The sequence below is a fragment of the Chrysemys picta genome, chromosome 2 (assembly GCF_011386835.1).
Source record: "Chrysemys picta bellii isolate R12L10 chromosome 2, ASM1138683v2, whole genome shotgun sequence".
Taxonomy (NCBI): Eukaryota; Metazoa; Chordata; order Testudines; family Emydidae; genus Chrysemys; species Chrysemys picta.
The window spans coordinates 188,063,821-188,085,962 of record NC_088792.1 but is presented as its reverse complement, the minus strand read 5'-3'; the positions used below and the strand labels follow the sequence as shown (position 1 = coordinate 188,085,962).

Sequence of the window (22,142 nt, the reverse complement as noted above, 5' to 3'; positions counted from 1 at the left end):
CCTTCATTTGCTGTGTAGACATACCCACAATACAAACCAGACTCAGTCTTGTGAGTGAAAAGTGGGAGCTCTTTCTGTTATTTGTCTGAAAGCCACCATGCACACCTACTATACTACGCTGTAGAAGCCAGCAAATAATATTACTATAATAAAAGGCCAGTTCAGGGCATAGAGAGGAGTAAAAAGGAAGGGAGAGAGCCTGAAGAGTGGCAGAAGGAGGGGCCTCAGAACTAGGGAGGTTCAGATAAGTTAATTGGACCAAACTTTGATCTCTTAGGATTACATACAATAAATAATGTAACTATACGGCTCCAACAAATGCAATAGTAGCAGATATCCTATCTCCTAGAACTGGAAGGGACCTTGAAAGGTCATCAAGTCCAGCCCCCTGCCTTCACTAGCAGGACCAAGTACTGATTTTGCCTCAGATCCGTAAGTTGCCCCCTCATGGATTGAGCTCACAACCCTGGGTTTAGCAGGCTAATGCTCAAACCACTGAGCTATCTGATTCAATAGCGCTAATAAATACAAACGGCTCTAGGTACAAGTGGAAATAATTACAGCATTGGAGTCAGGTTAATTTAGTTAGCTCATTTAACAAACTGAATTGTTTCAGCTCGTCCTATAGCATGACGCAAATTCAGTGCCGGATTTCTGACCTGAAATCCTGTTTTTAAAAAACAGTCTTTTCAGAATTTGAAAACAAGTTTATTTTTTAAATATAAACTGACTATTTTCCACCTAAATGGAGGGGGAAGCCTTATTCCTGAGACTGAAAAAGAAGCTTTACATTTAGGACACAAAGCATCCAATAAAAGAAAGATAATAGAACACTGAATAGTCCTTTCTTTTTTCCAGATAGCTAAGACTGTTGGTGAATAGTTCATGCATGCCATGGTTTCCTCTTGATACTCATGTCATAAACTGAGAGAGAGGCAACTTTCATCTTCTGTGGACAAAGAAAATTATATTTTTGGAATTCTACAGAGACCAGTTTCAGTAATGCTAACATGCTTTCCCTTTGCCTTGTGTACTGTGTCATTTATTGTTAGTTACAATCTTTTCACACTGCTTGAGGTTTGATCAGCTTTTCCCCTTGAAAATGTTATAGATGTAAAGTTGACAAAACATAAGGAAATACATGTGCATCTCATCCCTCTCCGATAGATTGGGTCTAGTCAAGATTATAACAGGTAGTATGGATTTTGATCTGGGGTGTTTGTAAGAGCAATCAAAACATTTTAGTATTAATCCTTTCACTTCCGATAACTTTTGAGGTCAGGGCCCCATTATGCTAGGCACTGCAGAAACACATAGTAAGGGACAATCTTTCTCCAAAGAGCTGACAATCTGAACAGAAAAGACAAGCCAAGTGTAGGAGAAATGAAGTAGTATTAGCTCCATTTTAATAACAATCATACTTCAGTAATTGTATAGAAGGGAAAATGAGGCACAGAGAGCTTAACTGACTTCCCCAAGGTCACACAGGGAGTCTGAGGCAGGCCTGTGATTTGGCCTTTTCTGCTTTTATTGTTACCACATCCTCCAAACCCAAACTCACCCCATTTGTTTCACCCAGTTATTGCATACTGTCTAATATATAGACTGTGAGCCCTCTGGGGCAGGGACTGCAATCTTGATTTGTCTGCTCGGTGCCTAGCAATTCCAATTCTTGACTGGAGTTCCTAGGTGCTACTATAATAGAAATGATAATAACTGGAAATTGAACCCAGATCTCCTGAGTAGTTAAGGCACCAGACTGGGACAAGACCATCAAAGATTATTTTCAAATTGTGTCTATAAATGTGGCTATCACTAAACATATTTTATACAATATGAATTATCAATCTGATGACGATAAGATATAGGAATTGTCTTGGTACCAGTCAGTAATGTCACTTTCCAGCTTGTCTGCTAACCCGAAGGGTTTGAGCACTGCAGAATGGAAACACTGCCTGAATTTTCTCCTTTGACTCCAGAGAAAACATTTTGCATTCAACCTAATGTATGTTTCATGTCTTGTGACTTTAAATCATGTCACAATAACCTGTGCTCTGTCAGGATGTATTCGGTTACACAAGATGCATTTAAAAACCAGAATTACTAAAAAGCCCCATAGTCTTCTGCAACTCGTTGTCAAAAAAAAAGAAAAGAAAACCCGACAGTACCTCGTAACGTAGCATAGCAGATGGAGTGAGGACATTCATCCTAGTTTTGAGCCAATTTTAGACTAGTAGTCCCTTGTGCAATGCCAAACGGCCCGGATGAAAGAAGGTAGCTGCCACAGGAGCGGGTGGTGAAGAGTGCTTGTGTGCATTGAGGGGGGTGCAGCAGGAGGTATGGGTGGCAGAAAACCCATTTCTTCAGTGGATTACATCATTTCTTGAAATATTCTGTACAAATCTGTTTACGAAGCCACGGTCAGAGGTTGCAGATTTACATCATCTTTGAACTGTTGCGTAAGCAAGGTGCAGATCATAGAAGATGTGACTCCTATCCTTTTCATATATGGCAGAGAAAAGGTTTTCTTTCAGGGTTGCAGGGTTTTTTTAATGAAAATTATCCACAGTATTTTCCTCTTCCATGCACAATCAGCCCACAGTAATCTTTTAAAAAATGTTCCTTGCACTGCATTTTGAAATAACAAACGCCTCACACAGGGCCAGATTCACTCCTGCTCAAAGATCTGCTAAGTAAAGGGACAGCTGGTTTTTAGTCCCCTGACTTTCAAGCTGGCCCAGCCTCAAGGCTGCTTTAATTTATGACTGCTGGCTCTGATCCCCTAGGGGAATCTGCAGAGCAGAGTTGTGATTTGCCCCTCCCTTTCCTTCATACACTCCCACGCCCATACTGGGGTGGGAGGCAGTTGCCATAGGAGCCAGCTATACCACCTGAGAGTCCCCTTTCCTGATGGCAGAAATTCTTAGTTGGGCAGCTGTGGCAAAATTCCAATCTGTTTGCACGACTCAGTCTGACCCATGATATACTGTCTTGCAGCCAGAGGTACGAGGTCAGTACAAGTCTGTGGTAGTTGTCATGAAAAAGGCACAGTACCTGATTCTGAACTCCCACCAGTTTTAGCCAGGGTCATTCCACTAACTTCTGTAGACCTACTCCTCATTTACATTGAGGAGAGCATCAGTCCCAGACCTTCCTCTGGGCCAGTTGTGCAGTGAGGTGATCACCACTGTACCTAGCCATACATTTTCTCATAAGATGGTATGATATAAATTAAACCTGGCTGTGCCTACCTTCATAATAGATATATATTTTGTTGTTGTTGTGGCTGAACGCTTTGCTCATGGCTTAGATTTATTCCACCTAATGTGATTAGCACAAAGTGATGTAAAAATTCAGATAACTCCAGTCAGGGAAGTACATATTGAGCCTCCCATAGGATCTATGTTTTGATACCCCCCCATTCCTCTTCTACCCATGTGTTGATTAAATAAGAGAAATGCCAATTGGCTGATGCTGTAACATCATTTCTGGAAGTGTTGGATTTTAAAGTGACTCTTTGACTGCCACTTCACTGAAGGTATGTGAGTAGTTTAGACTAGAGAACATCAACATGCAATGAGTATTTTAAGACCTACGTAACTTTGATAAACCCTTAATGTTTCTGTGAAGGTCATCATGATACATTCAATGCATATAAATCAGCGACAGTCATTCCAGAGTGAACTTACTGCTCAGAAAAGATGCCAGCATGGCAGGCCTGAACAACAGTTTATCTGCTGGACAGTTGAAACAGCAGTGCAAGCTTTCCTATGCTGTTCCATCAACAAGTCTCAGCCATGATCTGGAGGGACCACTTCTAAGGGGTATCAGGAAGAGTAATGCAGTTCCATGTCTATTCAGTAATTTGGCTCTGTAGTGACACTTCCAAAAAAGGTACCAATTGGTGACATTTGTAATGGTGGTTTTTATTATGTGGATGTTTGCCTGCTAGCAACATGACTGACACCAGCAAACTCAATCCAACTGTTAATCTAATTTTCAGGTCTGGTCTACACTAGAAAATTAGGTTGGCATAACTATGTCGCTCAGGGGTGTGAAAAATCTACACCCGTGAGGAGTGTACTTAAACTAAATTCCCATGTAGACAGCACTTGGGGAGGTTGATTACCTACTGTGACATTCCCCTTGTGTTATCTGGATTGGTGATCTGCTAGGTCGCTCCAATCCTCGACTCTGGGAGCCAGACTTAACCTGCTCCGCTGTGAGAACCCCCACTCCCGGGCTGTTCATGCACAGCCTCTGGCATGTAAACTGCTCCCAGCTATGTGAGTGAGCACATTTGGCCAGCCGGTGGTTGGATCGTGCAACCAAATGACACTAGCCAATATCTCCGGTCCCAGACACAACCCTAGGAACCTCCGTATTGCAGTGTCCAGTTCTGCCTGCTGGACATTGCAAGCTTATATGAGTTCGTCAGTTTAACAAAGAAATTCATATGTACCAGATTTGTTATCTCAAGGGGAGTCTCTGACACACTTCAAACCAAACGCACTGCTTCAGGTAGAATAAACAAACAAAATTATTAACTACAAAAGATAGATTTTAAGTGATTCTAAGTCAAAGCACAAGTCAGATTTGGTCAAATGAAATAAAAGCAAAATGCATTCTAAGCTGATCTTAACATTTTCAGTGCCCTTACAAACTTAGATGCGTCTCACCACAGACTGGCGGGTTGTCCTTCAGCCAGACTCTCCCCTTTGATCAGCGCTTCAGTCGCTTGGTGGTGGTGTCTGTAGATGGAGGTGGAAGAGAGAGAGGAAGAGCCTGGCAAACGTCTCTCCCTTTTATCATGTTCTTTCTTCCCCCTTGGCTTTGCCCTCCCCCTCTTTAGAGTCAAGTGAGCATTACTTCATTGCAGTCCCAAACTGACCAAGGGAAGGGAGGTGACTCACTTGAGAGTCCAACAGATCCTTTGTTGTTGCCTAGGCCAATGTCCTTTTTTCCTGTGAGGCTGGGCTGGGTTTGTCCCATACATGCCCTGATGAGGTGTGAACTGCCCCTCGGCTCCTGGAGGGTTTTGCTTGGGCTTGTTTTAAGCCATGAGGACACGTTTTCAGCCTCATAACTATCAGGGCCGGCACCAGCCCAGCAAGCAGGTGCTTGGGGCGGCCAAGGGGAAGGGGCAGCATGTCGGGCTTTTTGGAGGGAAGGACCTGCCGCCGAAGAAGAAAGCGGCGCAGTGGAGCTGCCACCAATCGCGATTGAGGCTTTTTTTTTTTTTTTTTTTTTTTTCCGCCACTTGGGGTGGCAAAAACCCTGAAGCCGGCCCTGATAACTATATACATGAAATTACAACCTATAACATTACTGTAACTAACAACAATGCTCAGTGCATCATGAGCCTTCCAAAGGCACCTGACATGATAAACTTTGCACTGGATACCACACAATTGTATTATAAGGATGAACATGGGGGTACAAGGGTGTTTCCCCGAGATACAGAGTGTCACACCTACACCGATGGGAGAATACCTCTCATCAGTGTAGGTCATGTCTACACTAAAGCGCTGCAGCGGCACAGCTGTGCCGCTGTAGTGTTTTTTACGTGTAGACAAGCCCTCAGAAACTACCTGAGATTCTGCTGCTGACCTAGAGGAGAAAAGCTCCGTATTGTATTACCAATCCCCTATCCAGTCACCAGTGACAATTTAATAAAAACCTGAATGTCTGATTCATTAAGTTAGATATTTAATCAACAGGATTGTTATAAAATATATCCTCCTTTGTAGTTCAGAGAGCTGGAAATGAAAAGGCCCGTGTAAACTGAATGCAAAAATCTACATGCACATCATGCTGCTGCTTAATTCTCATTCACCTAGAAAATTGGACACACACAGCATTAGCTTCAAAAGAATCCTGGAAATGTTTTGGTCTTTTTCTGCACCATCATGCTGATGGACTGGATGGAAGAAAGCAAATCCTGGCTGTTTGCCACAAAATGATGTACATTACTTTTCAGATGTTGACTTGTATAACAAGTGAGGCATGAAACAAAAGCATGATGCCCAGAATAGTGGAAGTGAATATTTTATCTTACTGACAAAAGCAACAAGAGGCTGCATCCTTAAAGCATAGACTGTGTTGACAACGCACCCTTACTATGACAGTAATGGTATTTGCAATCCCAGCTGCATTAAAGTCCATGAGATAAGGCACCAGTTTCACAGGATGCAAGTTGCTATGAGATGCCGTACTTTACTCTTTGTAGGGTCTTAATTCCTTCTGGACTAGAGAAGTTTCCCATAGCAGCCTGTCTAGGATGGAGCTGTAGTGCCATGTTAGTGCCACTAACATATCAGTTAGTTGTGCTGTGTTAAAATTTGTTACCCTACTGTGGCTCCTGCTGAGACAGACCACCAGGCAGAGGAATGCTATGGGGCATCCAACAAACCAGTCGGACAATCTACATCCTCCAAAATCAGCAAGATAGGATGTGAAGATAGTGGCATATAAATCTTTTCCCTCTGAGGAATTTTTTAATAAAATAAAATATTCTTTGGGTTCAGGCCGCGAACAGTTTGTCTTGCAAATTGGGATGCATCTGACAAACAGAAACATTTAATCACTTTCACTAGAAAATACTTTAGTTCTGTGAAATTTAGAGAAAGGAAAGTACAGGTTGTTGTGTAGTTCTAGCAATTTACTCTGTCTTATTTGACCTAAGATGAAACTGACATACAGAGCATTTATCAACTCTACTTAGTTTGTCCACATATTTTTGCAGAGGACTAAATACTGAAAATCAATGGGAGTTGGGTATGTAACTTTGGAAAATCCCACCCTGTGCTTGTTGGAATTCTATGTAGAGGGAAATCCAATTTCTGTAATTTTGGCTGCAGAGCCTACAGAAGCTTCTATGACAGGTTTATATGAAGGCTACATCAGACTTCAGAGGCAGACAAATTTCTCTTGTAGAGTTCTGATTTAGGACGTAGGCAATGCCTCTGTTGTTAGAGTTAATATGTCATGGCATCTCATATTCTTCTTTCCCCTAGTCCCAGTAATGTATAGCGAATGTGACCCATATTAGTGATGCAGGCATGACTCAATTAACCATAAATGAAGAGAACAGTAATGGTGTGACGCATGCCTTCAACTAACAAGCATTTGTCATTTGCTGCTGGAGCGTCTTTTGGCTTAATCTATCTAAGGATTGATTGAGGCCAAAGGAAAGAAGAGCTACTGTGATTTTGTCTTTGACTATATAATAATACCTAGTTCTTATATCGCACTTTTCATCACTAGATGTCAAAGCGCTTTATGAAGGTCAGTGCCATTATCCCATTTTACAGATGGGGAAACTGAGGTGCAGAAAGGTGACGTGATTTGCCCAAGATCACCCAGCGGGCCAGTAGCAGAGCTAGGAATAGAACCCAGGTCGCCTGAGTCCCAGTCTGATGCTCTAACTATTAGAACCCTCATATTCAGTTCTTTTTCCAGCACACATGAATAGGAAACCAGATGAGATGGAAAGTGAATTGGAACACGTTACTTTCACCGCAGTTGTTGAATTCCCACCTCACCATCCTGCTATAAGTGCTGTTAAACTATCCCTCATTCCGTAGCTTTTTCTCTGCTCGTCTACCTAGTTATAGAGGCATTTCTTCCAAATAAAATTGCTCCCCACCTCTAGTCCACTTCCAGTCCAGATCTCCTGTTTGGAGGCCCAAAGCTCCAAAGCTTGTTTATTTTCCTTACTTACTTACAAAGGCCTTTATACAGCCCAGGAGGCTTTGAGTGTTCCCCTGCTATAATTCCAGAGTACCTGAGACCTATAACACTGCTTCAGGAGGAAAATGGGTGGAGAACAGAGAGGCTCAGAGCTCTCAAGACAAGTGGTACTGAGAGCAGAATAACAGGCAGCAGATGCTGAATAAATAAGCTTAAGAGATTTGAGGACAGTGGTGCAAGAAACAGTGGTTCTGTTTAGGGGGTGAAGGTGAGGTGTAAACTCAAGCCTGGAGCTGCAAATGATGCCCCTGATGCATTCAGAACAGCAGCAGATTAAGCTCTTCTGCCCTGGTCCATAACAAAGAAAGGCTTTCCAACCAGAGACTTCCCCCTCAGGGCAAGAAGTTAGAAACTTGTCCTCACTTCTTGTAGGTTGCTTAGGGAATTGGGGTGAAATCCTGGCCCTATTGAAGCCAGTGGCAAAACTCCCCTTGACATCCACAGACAGACTTTCATGTCTGGTGTTTAGATCAAAAATGCCAGTCAGGAAGAGCAGTTGTCACTTGCTTCTCTGATTCCTCAATTTACTTGATTGAAATTTGTTGCTGCACTAGCCAGAACTAACATATGGTCCCCAGTGCTCCAGTCCAGCTTGATTTTTGTTAAGCAAATTTCAGTGGGACTCCTCACAGAGTAACAGCTATCGGGCAACGATGCAATGTCATCTGGTCCCAAGTTAGCACAGCAAGTGGGTCCTCTGTTTACAAGCTACTTCCAGCCCCACTTCATTCTTAGATTTCAGTCTCCAACTATCTCCAGCTGTGACTGCTGCTGACTAACGAGTCTCCTTTGGAACTCTGACAGGTCAGAACATTCCACCTTTCAAAGGTGCAGTAACCACATCTATCACTGCAGTTCTTGAATTTCCATACACCACACTCTGGAGCACTGCTGATTTGGTTATCACAAATTATAAGAATCAAAATATGACCCTCTTAAAGATGGTTTTCATACAGTATGATAGCTACACAAACTGCACACCATATGTGAACTGTGTAAGCCAGTGTAGTGAGGCGCAGCTGGGCCCCTCTTACTTCTGCCCCTGCTGCCCTCACAAACCACTCAGGGACGCCTCAGGTTGATGCAATCACCAGTGAACTTTATGTGTAGCTATTTCCCATCACCACCTTACTATCTATAAACTGGTTTGTTTCTCAGCCAGGCTTTACAAGCAGCAGACCAGAGCCGCCTGGCTGGCCGACTAGCCTGCCTGTTTTTCTCTCTCTCTCTCTTTTTCTTTTTCTCTTTTTCCTCCCACCCACAGCCCTTTTATAGCCCCTAGCTAATTAAGCTGGCAGCTGTTGCTAGTTGCCAGGCAGGCACAGGCCTATTCAGCCAGCTCCAATCTACTTCCCTTAATTGGGGCTGGCGTGGCGGAGGGCTGGTTAAGCACTCCTTACCCAGGACCCTGTCACAGCCATGTTAACTGAAAAGTATTTGAACCATATCAGTAAAGGAGCACTGATTGTGAAAGAGGTTTGCACTCTCACCACTGGATAATTCCATAGTAGATGCATCCCCTGGATTTGTCAGAATAAAGAAAACGTCTTTCAACGAAGCCTTATCTGATAACCTGTTAGACTCCCAGGTCAATGGTGATTTCCATTTTAACATGCTTCCACACAAACTCTTCCCCCCCTGCCCCTTCATGGACTGGCTGGGGCATTGCTCCTCCTCTAGAAAGGAGCAGGTCACAATGATGATGCATTACTCATACTCCCTTTTGGTCATCACTTGGAGCTGCATAGTAGGCTCCAGAGGCATGGACCCAGCTGTCTATTCGATTGCTGTGAGGAGTGGGTCCTAAAAGACTCATCCTAAAATGCAAACAAAATTTTAAAAACTCTAGAGAAAACATTGTTGTGGAATTGTTTTTCTCTACTGGAGCCCTAATTGTCATTTTTTAATTTCCTTTTGCAGATTGGCCACTTGTCTCCACTTTATAATCGCTTTCTCTGAGTAGATCGGATACCTCCATGAACGTAACAAATGTATCAGGAAATGGCATTGCTCACTGGGAATGCAGATCCCAAGTTCACTTCGTATTCCTACAACAATTTGGAAAACCTGTGCGAGGTGCAGACCAAGAAAGGGTTCTTCTATAAAAAAGCCAAGCTTCTTCACCCTGGGGAAGACTTGTGCTGCTTGGCCCATCTAGAGGACCGAACCAGGCATGTGATCATCAATGTAGGAGGCATTAAATACAGGATTCCATGGACCACACTAGAGAACTGCCCTTTGACCAGGCTTGGAAAACTAAAATCTTGTAACAACTATGATGAGATCATGGACATCTGTGATGATTATGATGTCAGCTGCAATGAGTTTTTTTTCGACCGTAACCCTTGTGCCTTCAGAACCATCATGACTTTCCTGACAGCTGGGAAGCTGAGGCTTCTAAGGGAGATGTGTGCCCTCTCTTTCCAAGAGGAGCTGGTGTATTGGGGGATAGAAGAGGAACACCTGGAGTGGTGCTGTAAGAAAAGATTACGACAGAAGGAGGAGGAGGCAGCCGAGGCCACGCTGTATGAGAGGGAGATGATGGTTAATGAAACTCCGCAATGTGCCTTCCAGGACAATAGCCGTTTGGGTTTGTGCATGAGAAAGCTCAGGGATATGGTGGAGAACCCTCACTCGGGGATCCCAGGAAAGATCTTTGCTTGTATATCAGTCTCCTTTGTGGCCATCACTGCAGTGAGTCTCTGTATCAGCACCATGCCAGATCTCCGAGAAGAGGAAGAGCGGGTGAGTGCAGCCTTCAATGGCAACTCTTACACTATACTTTATCAACAGCAAAACACACTAAGTAAGCTATTTTGTCTTGTCTCATCTGCAAAGATCAAGGACAAAGTCATTCAGATATTGTCTACAGTATTTATGATGTGGAGTGCAGTCCAGTGTAGGAGACCATTGTTTTATTGTTAGTCTAGCTGAGGCAATCAAAATCCTCTGCTTTGTCGATGGCGATTTGCCAGTTTACATCAATACAGAACTTTCTCCCAGAATGCATGCACGCCATCACCACAAAACAAATGCCAGAATAACAATTATTTGTTCTCTCATTATTATACAAATGAACCTTGCTTCAGGTTCGCTATTTTGACATTGGATTATTAACTATGTCTGTCTCTAGATTGTCAGTTCTGCCTTTTCCTAAAAAGTACTTTAAATATTTTGCTTTTATAAATTATTAACAACTCTTTGTAAGAAACATATCTGAAAAAATATTCTCCTGGAGGAGGAGGAGGAGAAGGGTGCAGGGGAGCTGAGGCAGCCCCTGGACAAGAGAAACAGAACATATCCTTATGTGCCCTAATTTTCAAATGTGCTGAGCATTCATAGTGCCAATTGATGCTAGCAGGAGTTGTGGGTGCCCTGCACCTTTGAAAATCAATCACTTTATTTATTCTTCATTTTCAGTGCAGTTCCTTAGGGTCCAGTCTCTTACTCATGTGGGTAGTCCAGATTTTTAGGGTTAGTCCCATTAAAGTCAGTGAGAGTTTTGCTTGAAGATTGCAGGATGCAGCCTTTAATTTTTACATTGAAATGAGTGAAAACAAAAGATTGAATGGGATGAGGGAGCATTGCAGGTGAGGGGTTCAAGGTGGGGGAGAAGCTTCGGAAAAGTTCTCTTGTCTCTGAGGCTTTGGGCAGAGCATGATTAGAGTGTAAGTGGATGGATATTTTACTCACAACTGAACAAGCCACTTAATGTTTGTGCTTGTTTTCCAGGCCAGTGGTCATTTATCACAAATCTGACCAGTCACCTGTTTCAACAGCACTTCATCCAGTCAGGCTCTTCCAGCATAAACATACTTCTGTACCAAGCTCTCCTTATGGTAAAAATCTCCAGAAACCACTTCTTCTCCTAGCGCCCTATCCTACAGGGTGCAGTGTGCCCTCAGCTCCCCAGAAACTCCACAGAGTTCTGTGCTGTGTTTTTATGAGTACTTCGTACATAATTAAAATCTACCCTCTCCTGGTATGTTATGCACAGGACATTATCAGGTAGCCATGTTCATCAGAGGTGTTGAATTTAGAGTCAGACCCATGGAACAATAATACTTCATGCTAAGAAAAACTATGCAAAACACCTGGCCTGTTTTTTTAAATTGTTGTTTAGTTACAATGATCTTGTTTTACAAGCTTTTTATCTCCTAAAATGAACATTTTAGGATAGTAGCTAAAGCCACATTGTTCTGATAGTCAAAGAAAACAAATCATAGTTTCAAAAGCCAGTAGCTGCAAGAAAACTGAACTTCCTTAATTCGTATTTTAGATACAGCTTGTGGAACTGAAAAACTCAGTACCTTTAAATAAGCAAATTCAAACAAAATCTACTAAAAATGGCCTTGAACAAATAGTTAACCTCTAGCCACTATTGTCTGCAGGGTGCTCTAGATTTTGAGAGAGAGTTTCTACTACAAATTGATGCAGGATGAATCCAGCTTCCTGGGAAAGCCCTGTCTATGCTACTACTAAACAAAATGGGTTTGAACTTAACAGTAGTCTGCAGAATAATGCTCAGGACTAGTCTTGTAGCAAGGCTGAGAATGGCTAGCTTGTTAGGGCTTGGCAGGACCAGTAGGAAACACTGTGCCAAGATCGAGGCAATAGGGAATGCTATGTCAAGATGAAGGGAAGGTTTTCTGGGCTCTGAAAAGTGGGGTAGGTTGGGGCTCTTAGAAGAAAAGAGCCCCAAACTGACCTTTCTTCCCTTTTTTCCTCTGCCTGTCCTCCCACTAATAACACTTCTGCAGCACCTTGTAATCAAACATCTCATAGCACATTTCAAAGGTGGATATCCGCTCCTTTTAATAGATGGGAGAAACTGAGGCATGGATAAGTTAAGTGAGTTGACTAAGGTCACACAATGGGTGGTCAGAGTTGAGAATATAACCTGGGAATCTTGACTGCCAGTCTCTTATTTCTAATCTACAGGAAATACTGCTTCCCTTGAGTGCAATAAAGGTGTGACACAGGGGAGTGCCGGTAACAGACTGATCTTTTCCTGTTCCTAGTTACCTGTTGTGAGTAAAGGTTATAAAAAAATCATACCCCTGTGATTGTCACATGGCAGGAATTGGTCTCCACTCTTACAATGAGGAAGAGCTGTTACAGAGAGTGGGGTGCGTGGTTGAAAGGCGTTTGTTGGGGAGCATGAAGTTTTCAGCAATGTTACATAGATGTAACATACTTGACTTTTATAGGGCATTTGACTGAGGTACCGCACAACATTCCAATGATAAAACTAGCCGTATACAATATCAGTACAGCACACATTAAATGGCTTAAGAATTGACCAACTGATGTATGTCAGCAACTCACCAGCAATGGGAAATCCTCACCGAATGGGGCTGTTTTTAATGGGGTTTCAAAGAGATTGATCCTAGGCCTTATGCTTAGGGTTACCATACGTCCGGTTTTTCCCGGACATGTCCGGCTTATTGGCAATCAAACCCCCGTCCGGCAGGAATTGCCAAAAAGCTGAACATGTCCGGGAAAAATACCGGCCAGGCACTTCCTCTCCCGCGGCTGCTCTGCTCCTCCCCTGATTCAGACTTCGGCTCTGTTTAAGAGCTAAGCTGCCTGAGCCAGCGCTACCGGCTTCGGGCAGCCCCCGTGCCTCCGGACCCTGCGCCGCCGGAGCAGAGCAGCTGGATCTGGGGAGGAGAAGTGCCCGGCCGGCGGCTGGGGTCCGGAGGCACGGGGGCTGCCCGAAGCCGGTAGCGCTGGCTCGGGCAGCTTGGCTCTTAAACAGAGCCGAAGTCTGAGTCCGGGGAGGAGCAGAGCAGCTGGAGCCGGGGAGGAGAAGTGCCCGGCCGGGGGCGCAGGGTCCGGAGGCATAGGGGCTGCCCGAAGCCCGAGTGCTACCGGCTTCATGGTTTGCTGGGCAGCCTCCAGACCCTGCGCTCCCGGCTGGGCGCTTCCCCTCCCAGACTCCAGCTGCGCTGGGGAAGCGCCGGCCGGGGGTGCAGGGTCTGGAGGCTGCCCAGCAAACCGTAAAGCCGGTAGCACTCGGGCAGCCCTTTTCGCGTGGCTGGGAGGGAGGAGGGGAGTTAGGGCGGGGACTTTGGGGAAGGGGCGGGGAAAGGGCGGAGTTGGGGCGGGGCAGGAAAGGGGTGGGGTCGGGTGGGAAAGGGGCGGGGCTAGGGCCCGTGGAGTGTCCTCTTTTTTTATTTTTTAAATATGGTAACCCTACTTATGCTATTCAACATTTTCATCAATGATCTGGAAGTAAATATAAAATCACTGCTGATAAAATTTGCAGATGACACAAAGATTGGTGGAGAGGAAAATAATGATGAGGAATGGGCCATAATACAGAACAGTCTGGATGGCTTGGTAACTTAGGCCCATGCAATGTGTTTCTTTAATGCAGCCAAATGCAGAGTTATATACCTACGAACAAGTAATGCATGCCAGCCCTACAGAGTTGGGGACTGTATCCTGGAAAACAGTGACTCTGAAAAGGATTTAGGGGTTATGTGGACAAGCAATTCAGTGTGAGCTGCCAGTGTGGTGCTGTAGCAAAAAGGGATAATGTGATCCTTGGAAGTACAAATGGGACTAGAAATAGAGAGGTGATTTTTACCTCCGTATGTGGAACTGGTGAGACAGACAATGCAATTCTGCGTACAGTTTTGAGGTCTACATTTTTAAAAAAATGGTACAAAACTGAAGAAGGTGCAAAAAAGAGCCAGAAAAATTACTCAGGGAGCTAGAGAAAGCGCCTTACAGGGAGAGACTTGAGGAGTTCAATCTATTTAATGTATTAAAAAGAAGCTTGAGAGGTGACTTGATCATAGTATGTACAAGAACATGAACATAGAGAAAATACTGGGCTTTTTAATCTAACGGAGAAAGGTATAAAAAGAAATAATGGTTGGAAACTGAAGCCAGACAAATTCAAATTAGAAATTAGGCACAAGTTTTTAATAGTGAGGGTGATTAACCACCGTTGAAACACATTACCGAGGGAAGTGGTGGATTCTTCATTTCAGTGTCTTCAGGTCAAGAATGAATGCCTTTCTGAAAGACATGATTTAGCCAAACACAAATCATGCTTTAGTCAAACATATGAGTTATTGGGACAATACAGAAATAACTGGGTGAAATTGAATGGCCTGTGTATACAGGAGGTCAGTCTAGATGATGTAATGGTCCTTTCTGGCCTTAAATTGTGAATCACTGATGCTCCTGGAAGTAGGCATTGTTCTATCATTCGCATTGAGAAGGGGTTGTGGAAGGGCTATGGGCGTGATAAAGTGCTTTGTTTTGTTTCAGGCAGAGCCCCAGGATGGGGGATAGGTGATATGATCACCTGTCCTTTATTTCACACCTAATATCCCATGTCCTGTATCGAGTCAATATAGGATGCACTTCTTCCTGCATGTCAGCAATAAATAATCTTTCAAAGGGTCATACTCAGTAATACAAAAGTACAGTTTTATACCATGAATAAAACATTGTAGGTGCTGTCCCTTTTAAAAACAGGCTTTCTCCAGTATTTTTCACACCAGTGTGTGTGAGATGTACAGCACACAGTTACATAACTCTCATGATTGTTTTCTGTGTATAGCTCATTTTTATGGTGTTTGCCTGGCTTGCTGCTATGAGATGCTCCATTTTGGAGAACCCATTTCAGTTCAAGGCAGCTGCTCTTGCAGTTTGAGCAACACACATTTTGCTCTCTCATGGAGATTTTTTTGTTTTTCTCAATCTAAAATAAAAGCCGTTCAGTCTGAAAACACATGATCTCTCTAGTATGTATGGAAAACGCAACATTATTTTTTGTTTTCCTTGAAACACAAGTGGGGGACGACGAAGAAGTACAGAAAATATTCCACTTTTGTACTTTAAAGACCTATGCCGATGTAAAGCTCTGTGTCTGATATAGGCCCCTTTCTGGCAACAGATTCTGGAGGAGTGGAGTCTTGTTTACTTCAGTGAGTCTCCGCCTGGTTGCAGGAATCTGCCCACAAGGAATAACTTGTAGGATCAGGGCCTTGGATTGTAAATTCCTCTGGCAGGAGCAGTGTCTTCCTCATTGTTTGTACATGGCTCAGCACATGATGGAGCTTAGCAAGTAACAGTAGTAGTAAAGCGTGTTAACCCCCTTGCATGCTGTTGCTTGTGTACAGTTTAAAATTTGAATCCAAGGATAGATCCTAGGCCTGGTTTGGAGTCTCCTTACAGGGAGAAAAATGTGTCTACATCTCTTCTGGACAGGGAATAAACAAACACTAAATATTCTTTCAAGGACATGCTGTACTCTGTGACTCAAGCTATCTGGCTGGAATTATTATTGTTGTATTTATATGTTGGAGATATCGAGACAGGTACTCTGTTTCACAATGCAGCAGTCTTATTCCTGAGTGGATGAACTCTGAGAGGGAAAGGTTTATCCCACCAAGAGAACCCTCTTCCTGCTGATAAATCATCCATTCATCCTATTACTGCTTCGGGGAAAAAGGAAGAAACTGATAATGGAAAACACATGGTTGAGCATATTTACTTAGAACCTGATCCTCCACGCTCCATAACACCTCAGTGGTATCCCATGGAAGTCAATGTAACTTCTCACAGATGCAGGATCAGAGCCTTAGAAATCAAAAGTAATTATCATCTGTGCAGGCTCAGTTGAACAGATGGGATTATTTTGGAGAGTTATTCCATTAATTGGATGCCAGCACACTTTTAAGAAAAATATGCAAAAATAATCATTCCTAATTTTTGCTGCATCTTTCAGATGAGCTCTAGATGACCATAGCAATCCCTTGTGGTTCAGCAGAGGGGTAGACAGCATTGGCTTGCTATTATCACACTTAATTTTTTTTTCTTAGTAAGGGTCAGATTCTGCCACCCTTATTCATGCTGAATAGTACCTTCCACTGCAAATAGTTCCATTGACTTCAGATACTGCTCAGTTATCAAAAAGGGTGGCTTACTTTTTACCTCCAGTTACTAATCTTGACTTACACTAGGACACTTACTATCTTTTCCAGATTTTTCAAGTTAGTCTTTATGTGTTGGAAAAAACCCACCAACAATATACATAATGATCACTCCTGAAATGTTTAGGAAAAAGAGAGATTTCAAGTATTCAAAGAAAAGAAAACTAGAAAGAGAATCAAGTAAATCTGCTTAAAGTGACAGTGGGCTATTTAATTTAAAGTACTGTAGTCTATTGGAAAACTTCTACACAAGGCCTGTGCTTAACTAAAGGGAAAAAACTTCTTAAGGAAAATGTACTTCTGAGTCAAATAACAGCAGTAACCCTCAGACAGCGAGTTCTTTCAAGACAACTATGCAATGTATCTCCAAGATACAAAAATAGTCAGAGGCATATGATATCTTTATGGCATTGTAGGCATATAATATCCTTAAGCCAATTTATTAACATACTAAAGTAGTGGCAAGAATAGAGCCACTCAACGCATGTGGTTAATATGGCAGAGAACTCTTTAAATGATCATTAATGCACCAAAGCAAAAGCAATGCTGAGAAACCAAGGGTATGAAGAGAAACAATCAAATACCATTGGATTGCCACACTAGGCCTGTTCTTTTGTTCTTGGTGAGGAGCCTTAAGACATAAAAACAGCCTCTCCTATATAAAGAGGGAAGCTTACTTCTTCTACAGGATATCTTTCCTTTGGGAAGAATAGTAGCAAAACACAGAGAGTTAACATTGGGCATATACGCTTGTTTTCTCAAAGAGGAGACCCACTTGCATTTTGTATCCTTTGTCTGGGATGATCCAAAATAACAAGGGTTTATAGGTGGCTCAGTGAAAATTATACAGTAGTCAAGGGTTAGTACACTGAAGCAGCTGATTCATTCTAGGGCTATGGATACTACACTACAACTTAAGTCGACATAAGTTATGTCGCTCAAAGGTGTGAATTAATTACCCCCCTGAGAGACATTACTTATGCCGACTTAAGCGCCGGTATGGACAGCACTACGTTGGAGGGAGAGCTTCTCCCGCCAACATAGCTACTGCTGCTCATGGGAGCTGGAGTAATTAAGCTGATGGGAGACCTCTCTCCTTTCGCTTAGAGCGGCTACACTAGTGGCCTTACAGCGGTGCAGCTGCAAACGCTCTCTCTAGTGTAGCCATAGCCTAGGTGTCCCTGTGTGTTACCTGAACACCAGTTTCCATTTGAATCAAGTATTTTTGATATTTGCCATATCTCTTACCTGTTAAACAGCTGCTCTTCCTTTATCTTTCTATAATAAAAGGAAGTCATTTAAACTTAATCTAAGCCTTTTACAGTGTTCTTTCATAAAGTGTATGTTACTTAAAAAATTCTGAAGAACTGGTCTATAAAAGAACTTACACATTTGGAAGATTTTATTTCAGCTCTTTCAGGTTTGATGAATCAGTTGTGTAGACATATCACTGATTAGTCCCTTTAAATTAAATTACATCACATATATTCATATTGTACAACATATAAAACTCTCAGCATAGTGCAGAGGCATTTATCTATTGGCTTTTCAATTGGTTTTGTTTGCCCTTTTGTTCTTTAGGGAGATTAGTTTGCATTTCTAAGAATACTGCTGCTAAAATAAGCAAAATATCAAGAATATCTAAAAAATCATCTTTCAACATAACTAGATTTTCATTTCCCACTCCAGCACGAGGATTAAAGATGTCCCATGACCTCACACACACGCTGGGTAGGATTGTCTTCTCATGTTGGTTTAAGCCAGGGGAACTCCAGTGCAGTCACTTGAGTTACATCTGTATAAAAATGGCGGAGGAAAATCAGACCTATGCTTTCTTCTTCTCTACACTTGGTGATATCATGTGCAGCTGTTGTAATTAGAGAAATTCTAATAGGAAGTTACAGTTCAATAGCCTTGAATTGGAGACCGTGTTATAACAGAGAGACTCATAAATAATTTATATAAGAAGATTCCAGGATTATGTTACTCTGTGTCACTCCATAGCCTAAAATTTCTGTACAGCCAATGGGAAATGATGGAAACAGCTATAAGCATGGTTGAGAGCTCTTTTTGTTCGAAGTATCATCTGGTTCAGTCATCGCTGGGATTCACAGTCTGTTACCATCCCATTTTTAAGTTCTCAGCTATTTTGACTTTTCAAATGTATACCCATTTGTGTGTACGGTAAGGCATGTATCTATGTCATGCCAAGAGTCCTAAACTATTGTGATATCAGAGGTAACTCAACCAATCCCCACCCTAACTCTACAGTTAGTTTGCATGCAACAATTTAATTGGTTGTATGAGGAAGACTGCTCAGATGGTGGATTACTTGGCTCAGCTCCGACACCCATGCAGGCTTTCAGCTACTAGTCAAGTTAATAATACCTTATACTGAACAGAGAACTGAGACTGTTTAACCTTTTGGGTTTAATTTACACATACTGTATCCCCTACCCTCAGTGGTCAGGATTGGGAATAGATGTATTTTGTGAATGTGAGTCAAATAATGTGTGACCGGAAACCTTATTTCACAAAAGGTACCCAACAAAAAATTAATTTCAGATGTTAAGGCAGTTCCTGTATAACAACTGTTGTTGTATTGTTTAGACTTCTAAGCTATATTCTGCTGTACTTTAAATGGGTCAGAATTAGAACTATTCAGGACCGTTGAATGTCAGAAAGGCCAAGTATTTGTTGCACAAATAGTATTAGATTGTCTCATGAGCCTCACTATGTTAGGCTATTTTAGGTCTAGAGCTCCTGTCATTTTTAGGTTAAACCCTTTATTTGTTTTAATGAAAAATAATGTAGAAAGATGAAATAGCAATTACCCTTGGCATTTTCTATCTCAAGGGAACACTCCACTTCAAACTCTTTATGAGGCCCTCTATTAATCTCTCTCTCTCTCTCTGATATACAACTGTTTTTCCTTGGCTCCCAGCTGCATTAAATCCCATTTTATTCATCACTATTAGATCAGCATCTCTTTGTGATACCTTGGTGCTGTGCTTTCATTAATGGGTGTCTTAATAAAAATGCCGTTCATTTTATTCATTTCTTTATCAAACAGCATGTTTTAGAAGTTGAGACACAGTGAACCTAACACTCACATTTAAAAAAAATACCTTTACCCATATTACAAATATTGTCTACAGTGACTAGGCATGTCGAGTGGGATTTTAGACTTAATTCAATTCCCTTGTCTTGTTTGAAAATCCCAGCTGTATAGCACATTCATCACTGAGATATCTGAGTACAATAACACTGAGCTGTAATAACAAAATATTCTTTCAGATGAAATAATGGTTCAGTTTTAATATACGTGTTACCATTCAGGTTGTTAGTTTGCTTTTTGTATTTCACTTGCCTTGGACAATTCAGTCCTATACTAGCTGGAAACAGGGAAGGGACCAAATGACCAGTTCTGTCTCTTCCATCTCTAATTGCTGTGACAATGAAACTGACTGGTCAGAGTCACTTTCATTTTCTAGTTCTGATGTGCTTGCTCAGTGAGGTTATTGCTCACAGTCCAGATGAATATTTTAATTTAACAAGTGCTCATTTTTTATAAAGTTCATGACAATATTTTTGTTCATATTATGTTTCTGTAAAACTTACATAAACTCCAATTTATGGGCCTGAAGCTCATTGACAGCATCCTTTAAATCCCAGCGTTTCTGTTCCTCAGACCTAGACAAAAGTTTGTTTTATTATTTCCTTTGGGCTTCCCCTATCTGTTTGGTTTAGCCATCTGTTGTCTATAGTCTTACATGTAGATTGTGAACTTTCTGTGGCAGAGCCTATCGCTCTGATATGTTTGTATAGAGCCGAGTTCAATGGGGCCCTGGCCTCTGGGTATTACGGTAATACAAGTAATAAATAACAAGTTGTATTTTTGGTTGCTGTTCAGGTGCACGTGCACACAAAACTGACATTTCTGATTTGTCTGGTCTGACCAGCGTGGTTACTGAGGGAGAGCACAGATTTCTTTTTCTTCTGTCAAATGAGGCATCTCAGATTGTATAAGATGCATCATATAAAATCTTTACAAATTCTAATCAAAGAATTTTATGCTTGTATCATCTTGATGTGGTCTCCCTTCTCCACACCTGACAATCAGAGAAGTTCGCTGTGAAAGTTCCAGTGTGAATTACTCAATCATGTTTAAAAGCAGTCACGGAAGTGAGGGCTGTATTCTACGGGTCACAAACAACATTCTACAACCCAGGCAATCTCTAGGCTGTACATCCAAAACCTTAACATTGTTTCCAAACTCTGTGGTGAGGTTCTTTTGTTTGAACCCCACAGAATCTGCACGTATTACAATACCAATGGCCAGATTTTTCATGGCAAGGTGCAGGGAGTTGTGATTATGTCTTTTGAAAACAGTAGTGGGAGTTGTGTTTTTCTGTGAATCATCACAATGATTCAGCCCTTCACATGTAAAAAATACCTGTATTACGCTTTCTTTCATGTCTGTCTTTTGGTTTCCTGGTCATCCCATTCTGTAGTGGGCTTCCACCTCCAGCTGTCAATGTTACAGTGTCTATCACCATTAACTCCACTGATCACCAGTGTGGATGCATCTGATCCCTAGGGAAACAGAGTTGGTGCTAAGAGTCCTCTCACTTCTGTCCCACAAAGCACTGGTACAGCAGAAGTGGCCTGTCTCGCCACTGTTCTACGCTCCACTGCCAGGGACTCAAGATGGCTGGAAGACACCAACTTATCCAAATAGCACTGCACTCATGGATCTCCCTGGTGAGCCATTTTCAGAGAGAGTCACTTCTGCAGTTTTGGAGCAGGCTGCTTATGGATAGAAAATGATGTGAGGAGTAAATAGCTAATGTTGGTAAAGCACTTTGTAGATAAAGTGCTCTGTAATAATCATCCATCATATACCTCTACCCCGATATAACGCGACCTGATATAACACGAATTCGGATATAACATGGTAAAGTAGTGCTTTGGGGGGGCGGGGCTTATTCTCACTGGGGAGATGGGAAACTGAAGCACAAAGGCAGGTGACTTACCCAAGGTCCCACAAGGAGTCTTTGAAGAAATCCAATGCCAATGTCTCCTTCATCTGCATCCACAGTTTAAAAAGTACAAAAGGCCAATTTGCAATACCCTTATTCAACCTGAGTAGGATCCATACTCAGGGGTGAAAGTAAGTTAAAGGACTTACCAGTATGCTGGAGTCCTGGGCAGGGGCGGGGCCTCAACCGGAAGAGGCAGGGCCTTTAAATCGAAATTTAAAACCCCGGGGCTCCAGCTGTGGCCTTTAAATTACCCCCAGAGCTACCAGCTGCAGAGGTGGCTGGGAGCCCCGGGACTCAGGGGATATTTAAAGGGCCCGGGGCTCTAGCTACCGCAGCGTAGCTCCGGGCCCTTTAAATCTCTGACGGAGCCCTACTGCTGCTACCCCGG

At 42.5% G+C, this 22,142-nt stretch overlaps 1 protein-coding gene across 9 annotated transcripts in view; it reads left to right on the top strand.

Annotated features, from left to right (window-relative positions):
- Positions 1-22,142, top strand: part of KCNG2 (potassium voltage-gated channel modifier subfamily G member 2) — an 86,981-nt gene that overhangs the window by 48,080 nt on the left and 16,759 nt on the right. For all 9 annotated transcript variants that reach the window (XM_005281433.5, XM_005281435.5, XM_065585106.1 and 6 more), the window contains one exon: positions 9,673-10,497. In XM_005281433.5, the coding sequence (XP_005281490.2) occupies positions 9,742-10,497 (756 nt within the window). In that variant the 5' untranslated portion in view covers positions 9,673-9,741. The remainder of the gene's footprint in view (positions 1-9,672; positions 10,498-22,142) is intronic.